The sequence below is a fragment of the Camarhynchus parvulus genome, unplaced genomic scaffold, assembly GCF_901933205.1.
Source record: "Camarhynchus parvulus unplaced genomic scaffold, STF_HiC, whole genome shotgun sequence".
In the NCBI taxonomy this organism is placed as follows: domain Eukaryota; kingdom Metazoa; phylum Chordata; class Aves; order Passeriformes; family Thraupidae; genus Camarhynchus; species Camarhynchus parvulus.
The window spans coordinates 12,683-25,446 of record NW_022148247.1 but is presented as its reverse complement, the minus strand read 5'-3'; the positions used below and the strand labels follow the sequence as shown (position 1 = coordinate 25,446).

The 12,764-nt window shown below is 64.0% G+C and overlaps 1 protein-coding gene across 1 annotated transcript; it reads left to right on the top strand.

The window, feature by feature from the left end:
* Positions 1-7,866: 7,866 nt before the first annotated feature.
* On the top strand, positions 7,867-12,531 carry EMC10 (ER membrane protein complex subunit 10; the record flags this gene model as incomplete). Its single annotated transcript, XM_030970036.1, has 5 exons — positions 7,867-7,977; positions 9,120-9,177; positions 10,148-10,260; positions 11,172-11,276; positions 12,349-12,531. Coding segments are annotated over exons 1-5 (570 nt in total), but the record flags the coding sequence as incomplete, so codon positions are not given.
* Between the last annotated feature and the right edge of the window lie 233 nt (positions 12,532-12,764).

Sequence of the window (12,764 nt, the reverse complement as noted above, 5' to 3'; positions counted from 1 at the left end):
TGTCCCTGTCCCCTCTGTCCCCATGGCTGTCCCCGTCGCTGTCCCTGTGGCCCTGTGCTTGACCCTGTGTCCCTGTCCCTGTCCCTGTGCCTGTCCCTGACCCCCTGGCTGTCCCCGTGTCCCTCTGTCCCCATGGCTGTCCCCTCTGTCCCTGTCCCCATCCCTGTACCCATGGCTGTCCCCTCCCCTGTCCCTGTCCCGGTCCCTGTCCCCCTGTCCCTCTGTCCCTGGCCCCATCCCTGTCCCCACGTCTGTCCCTGTCCCCATCCCTGTCTCTGTCCCCCTGTCACTGTCCCCACGTCTGTCCCTGTCCCTCTCTCCCTGTCCCCATCCCTGTCCCCATGGCTGTCCCCTCTGTCCCTGTCCCCTCTGTCCCTGTCCCCCTGTCCCCCTGTCCCTGTCCCCCTGTCCCTGTCCCCCTGTCCCTGTCCCCCTGTCCCTGTCCCTGTTCCTGTCCCTCTGTCCCTGTCGCTGTTCCCACGTCTGTCGCTGTCCCCCAGCGGTACCTGCGGTCTCCAGCCCATGGCCGAGGAGTTCGGCGGCAGCTCCGGGCCGGTTCCCGGGGCCTGGCCGGGGCTGGCGAGCATCCAGGACCCGCTGCGGGCCGGCAGCGGCCACGTCTGCGGCGGGAGCCTGATCGCCCCCGGCTGGCTGCTGACCGCGGCCCACTGCCTGCCCCGGTGAGAGCGGCCGGGAGCGGGACAGAGCCGGGACAGAGCCGGGACAGAGCCGGGACAGAGCCGGGACAGAGCCGGGATAGGCTGGGGTGGGATGGGATGGGATGGGATGGGATGGGATGGGGTGGGATGGGATGGGATGGGATGGGGTGGGATGGGATGGGACCAGGATGAGCCTGGGATGGCCAGAGATGGTCCAGGATGGGTCCGGGATGGTCCCAGGGAGCTCTGGGATTATGTGGGATGGACCTGCGGGGTTTCAGGATGATCCAGGATGGCCTCGGGATAGCACTGGGATGGGCTTGGGATGGTCCAGGGTGGGACCAGGATGGGATGGGATGGGCTGGGATGGGGATGGGGTGGGATGGGATGGGATGGCGATGGGGTGGATCAGGATGGATCAGGATGGGATGGGATGGGATGGGGATGGGGATGGGATGGGATGGGATGGGATGGGATGGGATGGGATGGGATGGGATGGGATGGGATGGGATGGGATGGGATGGGATGGGACCAGGGTGGCTCCAGGATGATCTGGGATGACCTGGGATGGCTCCAGGATGATCTGGGATGGCTCCAGGATGATCTGGGATATCCCTGGGGGCTTTGAGATGGACCCAAGATGGCCCCGGGACGGTCCCGGGGGGCTTTGGGATGGGCCTGGGACGGTCCCAGCAGACTCTGGGAGGCGCCAGAACGGCCTCAGGATGCTCCAGGATGGCCCCGAGGAGCTTCAGGGTGATCTGGGACAGCCTTGGGAGGCTGCAGGATAGCCTGGGATGGTCTGGGATGGCCTCAGGATGGTCCTGGGATTGTCTGGGATGATCTGGGGTGGCCCTGGGATGATCCCGGGATAATCTGGGATGGCCCCAGGGAGAGCTGGGATGGTCCAGGATGACCCCAGGAGGCTCTGGGATGGCCCTGGGACACTCTGGGATGCTCTGGGATGGTCCAGGATGGCCTCAGGATGGCCCCAGGATGGTCCCTGCGATGATCCAGGATGATCTGGGATGGTCTGGGATGGCCTCAGGGTGGCTCTGGGATGGTCCTGGGATGATCTGGGATGGTCCGGGATGGTCCCCGGGATGATCCAGGATAATCTGGGATAGTCCAGGATGATCTGGGATGATCTGGGATGGTCCCAGGATGGTTCCAGGATGATCTGGGATGGCCCTGGGATGGTCCTGGGATGGTCTTGGGATGGTCCCAGGATGGTCCCCGGGATGATCCAGGATGATCTGGGATGGTTCAGGATGGCCCCAGGATGGTCCCTGGGATGGTCCGGGATGACCTGGGATGATCTGGGATGGCCCGGGTTGGCCTCGGGGTGGCTCTGGGATGGTCCGGGGACACTCTGGGATGATCTGGGATGGTCCCAGGATGGTTCCAGGATGCTCTGGGATGATCTGGGATGATCCGGGTTGGCCTGGGATGATCTGGGATGATCTGGGATGATCTGGGATGGCCCCAGGGTGGTTCCTGGGATGATCCGGGAAGATCTGAGATGGCCTCGGGGTGGCTCTGGGATGCTCTGGGATGACCTGGGATGCTCTGGGATGGCCTCAGGGTGGCTCTGGAATGGCCCGGGGTGGCCTCAGGGTGGCTCTGGGATGGTCCGGGATGGCCTCGGGGTGGTTCCCGGGATGATCTGGGATGATCTGGGATGGTCCCAGGATGGTTCCAGGATGCTCTGGGATGACCTGGGATAGTCCGGGTTGGCCTCCGGGTGGCTCTGGGATGCTCTGGGATGATCTGGGATAGTCCGGGTTGGCCTCCGGGTGGCTCTGGGATGCTCTGGGATGCTCACGGACGCTCCGGGACGATCTGGAACGGCCCCGGACAGCCCCGGGATGCTCCGTGCCGCTGCCCCCGGGCTGTCCCGGGTGGTCTGCGCTCCCCGTGACCCCCGGTGTCCCCAGGAACGTCAGCGCCTGGCGGGTGGTGCTGGGCGCCGCCGACCTGAGCGACCCCGGGCCCGGGGGCGGCGTGGTGCGGCGGTGGCGGCACCCGGGGCTGGACGTGGCGCTGCTGCAGCTGCAGCCGCCCGTGCAGTGCAGCGACTTCGTGCAGCTGGGCTGCGTCAGCCGCGCCCGGCCCGGCCCCGAGCGCCTCGGGCCCTGCTACACCGCGGGGTGGGCACTGCCGGCGGGCACAGGTGAGCGATGGGGGGCACAGGGGGGCACAGGGGAGCGATGGGGGGCACAGGTGGGCACAGGGGAGCGCCAGGTGTGTCTGAGGTGGGCACAGGGGAGGAATGGGTGGCACAGGTGGGCACAGGTGAGTGCCAGGAGGGGTGGGATGGCCACAGGTGAGTGCCAGGTGTGTCTGAGGTGGGCACAGGGGAGTGCCAGGTGTGCCTCTGTGCCAGCTTAAGATCCCATAATGGTCCCAGGTGTGTCCCGAGGGTGGGCTGGGGTCTCTGGGATAGGGGCTGGGGGTCCCACAGGAGACACAGGTGTGCCCCAGGTGTCCCTAGGTGTGCCCAGGTGTGCTCAGGTGTGCCCAGGTGTGCCCCAGGCGTACCCAGGTGTACCCCAAGTGTGCCCAGGTGTGTCCCAGGTGTACCCAGGTGTGCCCAGGTGTGTCCCAGGTGTACCCAGATATGTCCCAGGTGTACCCAGGTGTACCCAGGTGTGCCCAGGTGTGTCCCAGGTGTACCCAGGTGTGCCCAGGTGTACCCAGATATGTCCCAGGTGTACCCAGGTGTACCCAGGTGTGCCCAGGTGTGTCCCAGGTGTACCCAGGTGTGCCCAGGTGTGCCCAGATATGACCCAGGTGTACCCAGGTGTGCCCAGGTGTGCCCGGTTCGGGCTCTCACGGCCCCGGCCCCGCCCCCAGCCCCGCCCCGGGAGGAGCTGCGGGAGGCGCAGGTGCGGCTGCTCCAGCCCGAGCTCTGCGACGGCGCCGGGAGCGCGGCCCCGCCCCAGGTGTGCGCGGAGCACGCGCGAGGCGGCTCCGACACCTGCCAGGTGAGCCCCGCCCCGAGCCCCGCCCCGAGCCCCGCCCCGAGCCCCGCCCCCGGCCCGCTCCCGAGCCCCGCCCCGTTCCCGTTCCCGTTCCTCACCCGGGTCCCGTGTCCCTGGGCTGCCATCCCAATCCCAATCCTGATCCCGATCCCAGCCCTGATCCCAGTCCTGGTCCTGATCCCAATCCCAATCTTGACCCCAATCCTGACCCTGGTGCCAGTTCCAATCCCAATCCTGATTCCAGTCCCGATCCCCATCCTGATCCCGCTCCCGGTCCCTGTCCCGATCCCGATCCCAGTGCCAATCCCAATCCCGGTTCCAATCCCGATCCCAGTCCCAGTCCCACTCCTAGTGCCAATCCCAATCCTGGTTCCAGTCCCGATTCCGGTCCTAATCCCAGTCCCAATCCCACTCCCAGTCCTGATCCCACCCCCCTTCTGTGTCCCGGGGCTGCCATCCCAGTCCCGGCCCCGGTCCCGATCCCAGTCCTAATCCCGGTGTCAGACCCAATCCTGATCCCGGTCCCAATACCGATCCTGATCCAAGTCCCAGCCCCAGTCCTGTTCCCGTTCCTTTCCCGATCCTGTTCCCCACCCAGTTCCCGGGGCTGCCATCCCGATCCCAATCCCGATCCCAATCCCGATCCCGGTGCCAATCCCGGTGCCAATCCCGATCCCAACTCCATTCCCAACCCCGATCTCAATCCCGATCCTGATCCCGGTTCCAATCCCGATCCCAGTCCTGATCCCAGTGTCAATCCCAATCCTGATCCCGTTCCCAACCCCGACCTTGATCCCGATCCTGATCTCAATGCCAATCCCAATCCCAGTCCCGGTTCCAATCCCGATCCCAGTCCTGGTGCCAATCCCAACCCCAATCGCAATCCCAATCCCGTTCCCGTTCCCGACCCCAATCCCAATCCCATTCCCAATCCCGTTCCCGTTCCCGACCCAATCCCAATCCCAATCCAATCCCATTCCAATCCCAGTCCTGATCCTGATCCCACTCGCAATCCCAATGATCTCAATCCCAACCCCAATCCCAATCCCGTTCCCGTTCCCGACTCCAATACCAATCCCGTTCCCAATCCTGTTCCCAATCCTGATCCCGTTCCTGATCCCACTCGCAATCCCGATGATCCCAAACCCAACCCCAGCCCCAATCCCAATCCCAATCCGATCCCATTCCAATCCCAATCCTGTTCCCAATCCCGATCCCGTTCCCGACTCCAATCCCATTCCCAATCCCAGTCCTGATCCTGATCCCATTCCCAATCCCGATGATCCCAAACCCAACCCCAGCCCCAATCCCAATCCCAATCCGATCCCATTCCAATCCCAATCCTGTTCCCAATCCCGTTCCCATCTCCAATCCCATTCCCAATCCCAGTCCTGATCCTGATCCCATTCCCAATCCCGATGATCCTGATCCCAACCCCAGCCCCAATCCCAATCCCAATCCCATCCTATTCCAATCCCAATCCTGTTCCCAATCCCGATCCCATTCCTGACTCCAATCCCATTCCCAATCCCAATCCTGATCCTGATCCCATTCCCAGTCCCGATGATCCTGATCCCAATCCCAATCCTGTTCCCAATCCCGATCCCGTGCCCGACCCCAATCCCAATCCCAATCCCAATCCCATTCCCAATCCCATTCCCAACCCCAGCCCCAATCCCTTTCCCGTTCCCGACCCCAATCCTAACCCCAATCCCAATCCCAATCCCAATCCCAATCCCAATCCCGTTCCCGACCCCAATCCCAATCCCACTTCCGATCCCAATCCCAATCCCAATCCCGTTCCTGATCCCATTCCCAATCCCGATGATCCCAATCCCATTCCCAATCCCGTTCCCAACCCCAGCCCCAATCCCTTTCCCGTGCCCGTCCCCAATCCCGATCCCCACCCGTGTCCCGGGGCTGCCCCGCCCCCCCCCCCGACTGTCCCCTTGTCCCCGCTGTCCCCGCCCAGGCTGACCCGGGCTCGCCGCTCGTGTGCCGGTTCCGGGGCTCGGGCCCGTTCCGCCTCCTCGGGGTCACCGCCGGCGGCCGCGGCTGCGTCTTCACCCCGGCCTGGCTCTTCAGCCGCTGGATCCTGCGGCAGCTGGAGACCCCCGAGCCCCCCGAGAGCCCCGGCGGCACCGCGGGCACCGGCGGCACCGGGAGGAGCGGCCCGGAGCGCGCGGAGCCGGGCGCGGTGCTGCTGCGGTTCTTCTCCGTGCTGCGGGACCTGCTCCGCTTCCTGCGGGACACGGCGGGCGGCTGAGGGCGCGGGAGGCACCGGGACACCGCGGCGGGAGCGGCCGGGGCGCACCGGGACGGCAATTCCCTCCCGGTGTGCCGGGACGGGCGTGCCGGGGATGGCAATTCCCGGTGTCCCGGGGCGGGAATTCCCTCCCGGGCTGACCATTCCCGGTGTCCCGGGGCGGGAATTCCCGGTGTCCCAGGATGGAAATTCCCGGTGTCCCGGGGCGGGAATTCCCGGTGTCCCGGGCTGATCACTCCCGGTGTCCTGGGATGGGAATTCCCTCCCGGTATGGGAATTCCCATTGCCCCGGGATGGGAATTCGCTGTCAGTGTCCCGGGCCAGGAATTTTAAATGTCCCCGGGCCTCGCCTGCCTTTTACTCAATCCCGGTTTTGCTCATTCCCGTTTTTCCCATTCCCTTTTTGCCCATTCCCGGTTTCCTCATCTCCATTTTGCTCTTTCTCGTTTTGTTCATCCCCGATTTTCCCATTCCCATTTTTCCCATTTCCCATTCTGCCCATTCCTATTTTTCCCATTCCCAGTTTTGCTCATCCCATTCTGCCCATTCCTATTTTCCCATTCCCAGTTTTGCTCATCCCCGTTTTTCCCATTCCCCATTTTTCCCATTCTCATTTTGCCCATTCCCGTTTGCCCATCCCTGGTTTGCTCATTCACGGTTTCCCCATTCTGCCCATTCCCATTTTTCCCATTCCCGGTTTCCTCATTCCCGTTTTTCTCATTCCCATTTTGCCCATTCCCGTTTTTCCCATCCCCATTTTTCCCATTCCTGTTCTGCCCATTCCCATTTTGCCCATCCCCATTTTTCCCATCCCCATTTTCCCCATTGCCCATTCCGCCCATTCCCATTTTTCCCATCCCCATTTTCCATCCCCGTTTTGCTCATTCCCGGTTTCCTCATCTCCATTTCGCTCTTTCTTGTTTTGTTCATTCCTGATTTTCCCCCTCCTGTTTTGCCCATTCCCATTTTTCTCATCCCCATTTTTGCCCATCCCCATTTTTGCCCATTCCCATTTTTCCCATTCCCGTTTGCCCATCCCTGGTTTGCTCATTCACAGTTTCCCCATTCCCATTTTTCCCATTCCCGGTTTCCCCATTCCCATTTTTCCCATCCCCATTTTTCCCATTCCCATTTTCCCTTTCCCGTTTTGCCCATTCCCAGTTTCCTCATCCCCATTTTTCCCATTCCCGTTTTCCCCATCCCCATTTTTCCCATCCCAATTTTTTCCATCCCCATTTTCCCCATTCCCATTTTTCTCTCTGCCCCGTTCCCATCCCAGGACAGGTGAGGCCTCACCTGAGGGGGGCGGGGCTTGCAAAGGGGGCGGGGACATCGGGGACACGAGGGGGGGTGACACCCCCCAAAATCCATCAGGGGTCACTGGGGGTCCCCAAGTGTCCTTGGGGACATCTCAGGGGTCACTGGGAGGGGTCAGGGGTCATTCGGGGTCTCAGGGGTCACTGGGGGGTCTCAGGGGTCATTCGGGGTCTCAGGGGTCACTGAGGGGTCCCTCTGTCCATCCTGGCGGTTCCCGGGCTGCATTTGGGGGCGGGAACACACAAATGGGAGCGCCGTGTTGGCCCCTCCCCTTCCAAGAAGCCCCTCCCCTTCCATAGACCCCACCCACCTCCCTCCTGACCGTGCCTCCTCTGCTCTAGCTCCGCCCATTTGCTCTAGCTCCGCCTATCCAATCTAGCCCCGCCTATTCACTCTAGCCCTGCCCATTCGCGGTAGCCCCGCCCACCCACTGTAGCCACGCCTATTCCTTGTATCCCCAACCATCCGTCCAGCCCCGCCCACTCGCCGTAGTCACGCCCACCCGCTGTAGCCCCGCCCATCCACTGTAGCCACACCCATTCCTCGTATCCCCGACCATCCGCTCCAGCCCCGCCCCCGCGCCGTAGCCCCGCCCCCCGCGCCGGCCCCGCCCCGTTCCCGCCGTGCCCCGCGCTCCAAGATGGCGGCGCCGTGGCCGCTGCCGGTGCTGGCGCTGCTGGCGGCGGGGGCGGCGCTGGGCGAGGCCGGGGGGCTCTGCCGGGGGGGAACCGGCACCGGCACCGGCGCCAGGGTGAGCACGGGGGGTCCCGGTACCGGGGGGCCCTCAGTACCGGCACCGGCGCCAGGGTGAGCACGGGGGGTCCCGGTACCGGGGGGGAACCGGCACCGGCACCGGCGCCAGGGTGAGCACGGGGGGGCCCGGTACCGGGGGGCCCTCAGTACCGGCACCGGCACCAGGGTGAGCACGGGGGGTCCCGGTACCGGGGGGCCCTCAGTACCGGCACCGGCACCAGGGTGAGCATGGGGGATCCCGGTACCGGGAGCACCGCGGGGAGTGGGGCAGGGGCTCCGGTACCAGAGGGGCCTCCGGTACCGGTACCGGCAGCAGGATGAGCACGGGGCTCCGGTACCGGTACTCGCTGTTCATCAGGGCCCCATCAGTGCGGGAGGCCTCATTAATATTAATTAGGGGGCGTGTAAACACAATCGTCGGTAGCCCCGAGGGGCGGGGCAGTGCGATGCCCTCATTAATATTAATTAGGGGGCGTGTGAACATTCGCTAATAGCCCAGAGGGGCGGGGCCGCGTGTTTTCCCTCATTAATATTAATTAGGGGCTGTATAAACCAATAGTGTTCGTTTCCGTGAGGGGCGGGGCCATGTGCTGGCCTCATTAATATTAATTAGGGGCCGTAATAACCCCATATCCAAGGGGCGGGGCCGTGTGATGTCTTCATTAATATTAATTAGGGGTGCACCAACCAATAGCGGCAGTAGCTGTGAGGGGCGGGGCCGCGTGTTTCCCCTCATTAATATTAATTAGGGGCTGTATAAACCAATAGTGTTCGTTTCCGTGAGGGGCGGGCCCGAGTGCTGCCCTCATTAATATTAATTAACACGGTTCGGCTTCAGTTAATGAGCCCGCCGGTCTCCCAGCTCATTAATGCTAATGAGGGGCGGTTCTGGTTTCTGTCTGGTGATTAATATTCATGAGGGGGATGAGGCTGCAGAGCCTTCGTTAGGATGAATGGGCATTAATATTCATGAGGCATACGGGCTGTCCCTGTCACCCCCGTGTCCCCTGGTGTCCCCTCCGTGTCCCTGTCCTGGTGTCCCCCCCACGTCCCTCTGTGTCCCGGTCCTGGTGTCCCCCCCACGTCCCTGTGCTGTCCTTGTCCTGGTGCCACCCCCGTGTCCCCCCCGTGTCCCCCCAGGCCGGTGACACTGAGAGCTGCCGCGTGAGCCTGACCCTGGAGCACTCCTTCGAGCTGGGTGAGTGACACTGGGGACACTGGGGACACTGGGGACATCGGGGACATTGGTGGGCACTGGGAGAATTGGGGACATTGGGGACAGTGGAGCATTGGGGACACTGGGGACATTGGGAGAATTGGGGACACTGGGGACAGGGGGGACATCGGGGACATGGAGACAGTGGGGACAGTGGGGGACATTGGGGACATTGGGAACATTGGGGACAGTGGGGCACACTGGGGACATTGGGAACATTGGGGACATTGGGAGGCATTGGGGACACTGGGGACACTGGGGGGGCATTGGGGACACTGGGGACATTGGGGACACTGGGGGTGGCACTGGGGGCAAGGGGAGAGGGGTGGCACTGGGGACACTGGGCTGGGGGTGGCATTGTGGGGACCAGGCTGGGGTGGCACTGGCAGCATGGGGACCGGGGTGTCCCTGGTCCCAGTGCCATGTCCCAATGTCCCCATATCCCCTGTCCCTTGTCCCCTGTCCCCATGTCCCTCTGTCCCTGTCCCCTATCCCCTGTTCCTGTCTCTGTCCCTCTGTCCCTCCTGTCCCTGTCCCCATGTCCCTCTGTCCCCTCTGTCCCTCTGTCCCTTCTGTCCCTCCTGTCCCCGTCCCTGTCCCCATGTCCCTCTGTCCCCCTCTGTCCCTCTGTCCCTTCTGTCCCCATCCCTGTCCCCTCCATCCCTGTCCCTCTGTCCTCTCTATTCTCTGTCCTTCTGTCCCTTCTGTCCCTATCCCTGTCCCTCTGTCGCTGTCCCTGTCCCCATCCCTATCCCCCTGTCCCCTCTGTCCCCCTGTCCCCATCCCCGTCCTTCTGTCCCCCTGTCCCCATCCCTGTCCCATCCCTGTCCCCCTGTCCCCTCTGTCCCCCCCATCCCTATCCCTGTCCCCTGTCCCCATCCCTGTCCCTGTTCCCATCCCTGTCCCCCTGTCCCTCTGTCCCCATCCGTCTGTCCGTCTGTCCGTCGCACAGATGACGTTCCGCGGTTCCGCCGCCGGGGGTCGCTGTCGCTGAGCTGGGGCCCCGAGCCCGCGCTGGCGCTGGCGCAGAAACCGCTGGGGGAGGAGGAGAGAGCGCGGCTCAGGGTGAGCGGGGCACGGACAGACGGACAGACACGGGGACATGGGGGACATAGAGAGAGCGCGGCTCAGGGTGAGCGGGGCGCGGACAGACGGACAGACACGGGGACATGGGGACGGACATGGGGACATGGGGGGGGAGGAGAGAGAGCCCTCAGGGTGAGCGGGGCGCGGACAGACGGACAGACACGGGACAGACATGGGGACGGACATGGGGACATGGGGGAGGAGGAGAGAGCGCGGCTCAGGGTGAGCGGGGCGCGGACAGACGGACAGACACGGGGACAGACATGGGGACGGACATGGGGACATGGGGGGAGGAGGAGAGAGCGCGGCTCAGGGTGAGCGGGGCGCGGACAGACGGACAGACACGGGGACATGGGGGGGACGACATGGGGGGACATAGAGAGAGCAGGGTGAGCGGGGCGCGGACAGACGGACAGACACGGGGACATGGGGACATGGGGGGGACATAGAGAGAGCGCGGCTCAGGGTGAGTGAGGGACAGACGGACAGAGGGATGGGGGGGCGACACAGGGGGACAGTGGGGGGAACATTGAGGTGACACTGGAGTGACACTGAGGTGACATGAGGTGACACTGAGGTGACAGTGGGTGACACTGGAGTGACACAGAGGTGACAATAAGGTGATGCTGGGTGACATTGAGGTGACACTGGGTGACACTGTGTGACACGGGAGTGACACTGAGGTGACACTGTGTGACACTGGGTGACACAGTGGTGACACTGAGGTGACACTGAGGTGACACTGGGTGACACTGGGTGACACTGAGGTGACAATAAGGTGATGCTGGGTGACACTGTGTGACACTGTGTGACACTGGGTGACACTGAGGTGACACTGAGGTGACACTGAGGTGACAGTGGGTGACACTGAGGTGTCCCTGTCCCCGCAGGAGGTGGCAGCGCGGGACGGGCTGTACCGCGTGCGCGTCCCCCGCAGGCCCCCGGGCCCTGGTGAGGACGGGGACACCGAGTTTGTCACCTCCTTCGTGAGGGCGGTGAGTGACGGGGACACCTGGGACACCTGGGACACCTGGGGACACCTGGGAACAGCTGGGACACCTGGGGATGCCCTGGGGACACACCTGGGACACCTGGGACACCTGGGACACCTGGGGATGCCCTGGGGACACACCTGGGACACCTGGGGACACCTGGGGACACCTGGGGACACCTGTAGGACACCTGGGGACACCTGGGGACACTCCAGGGTCCTCCTGCCCTTGTCCCCCCATGTCCCTGTCACCCTGCCCCTCCCCCATTGTGCCCTCAGTGCCCTCACCCTGTGTCCCTGTCCCCTCATGTCCCCCTGTGGCATTGTCACCTGTGTCCCCTCACGTGTCCCCGTGCCACTGTCACCCGTGTCCCTGTGTCCCCTGACGTGTCCCTGTGTCCCCTCACATGTCCTGGCGTCCCTGTCCCCTCATGTCCCCCCTGTGGCACTGTCACCCATGTCCCTGTCCCCGTGCCACCATCACCCCATGTCCCCCGTGTCCCCCGTGTCCCTTCATGTGTCCTGGTGTCCCTGTCCCCTCATGTCCCCGTGTCCCTGTGCCCCTGATCCCTCACATCTCCCCATGCCGCTGTCACCTGTGTCCTCGTGTCCCCATGCCACAATCACCATGTCCCTGTGTCCCCTCACGTGTCCCCGTGTCCCCTCATGTCCCCCTGTGGCACTGTCCCCTCATGTCCCCATGTCCCTCATGTCCCTGTGTCCCTGTGTCCCACAATGTCCCCTCACATGTCCCCTCATGTCCCTGTGCCCCCATGTCCCCGTGTCCCCTGAGGTGTCCCCGTGTCCCCTGACATGTCCCCGTGTCCCCGTGTCCCCTGACATGTCCCCGTGTCCCCTGAGGTGTCCCCGTGTCCCCAGTGTGCCCTGCTGGAGTCTCACCTGTTGGACCAGCTGTCCCTGCACCTGGACGTGGTGGCAGCTCTGTGTCCCCATGTCCCCATGTCCCCTCATGTCCCCGTGTCCCCTGACATGTCCCCATCTCCCCATGTCCCCATGTCCCCTGACATGTCCCCTGACATGTCCCCGTGTCCCCTGAGGTGTCCCCATGTCCCCAGTGTGCCCTGCTGGAGTCGCACCTGTCGGACCAGCTGTCCCTGCACCTGGACGTGGCCGGGCACGTGGTGGCCCTGGCCGTGGTGGCCGCCCCTGGCACCTGCAGGGGCACCTGGGTGCAGGACGAGCACCTGGAGCTCTTCAACACCTCGGTGGCGCTGAGACAGCCCCAGCCCCGGCCACGTGAGACAGGGGACAGGGACGGGGACAGGGGACATGGGGATGGGGATGGGGATGGGGACAGGGGACAGGGGATGGGGACATGGGAACAGGGGACAGGGACAGGGATGGGGACAGGGACAGGGATGGGGACACGGGGATGGGGGAAGGGGACAGGGGACAGGGGATGGGGACAGGGACAGGGGACACGGGGACAGGGGATGGGGACAGGGGATGGGGATGGGGACATGGGACAGAG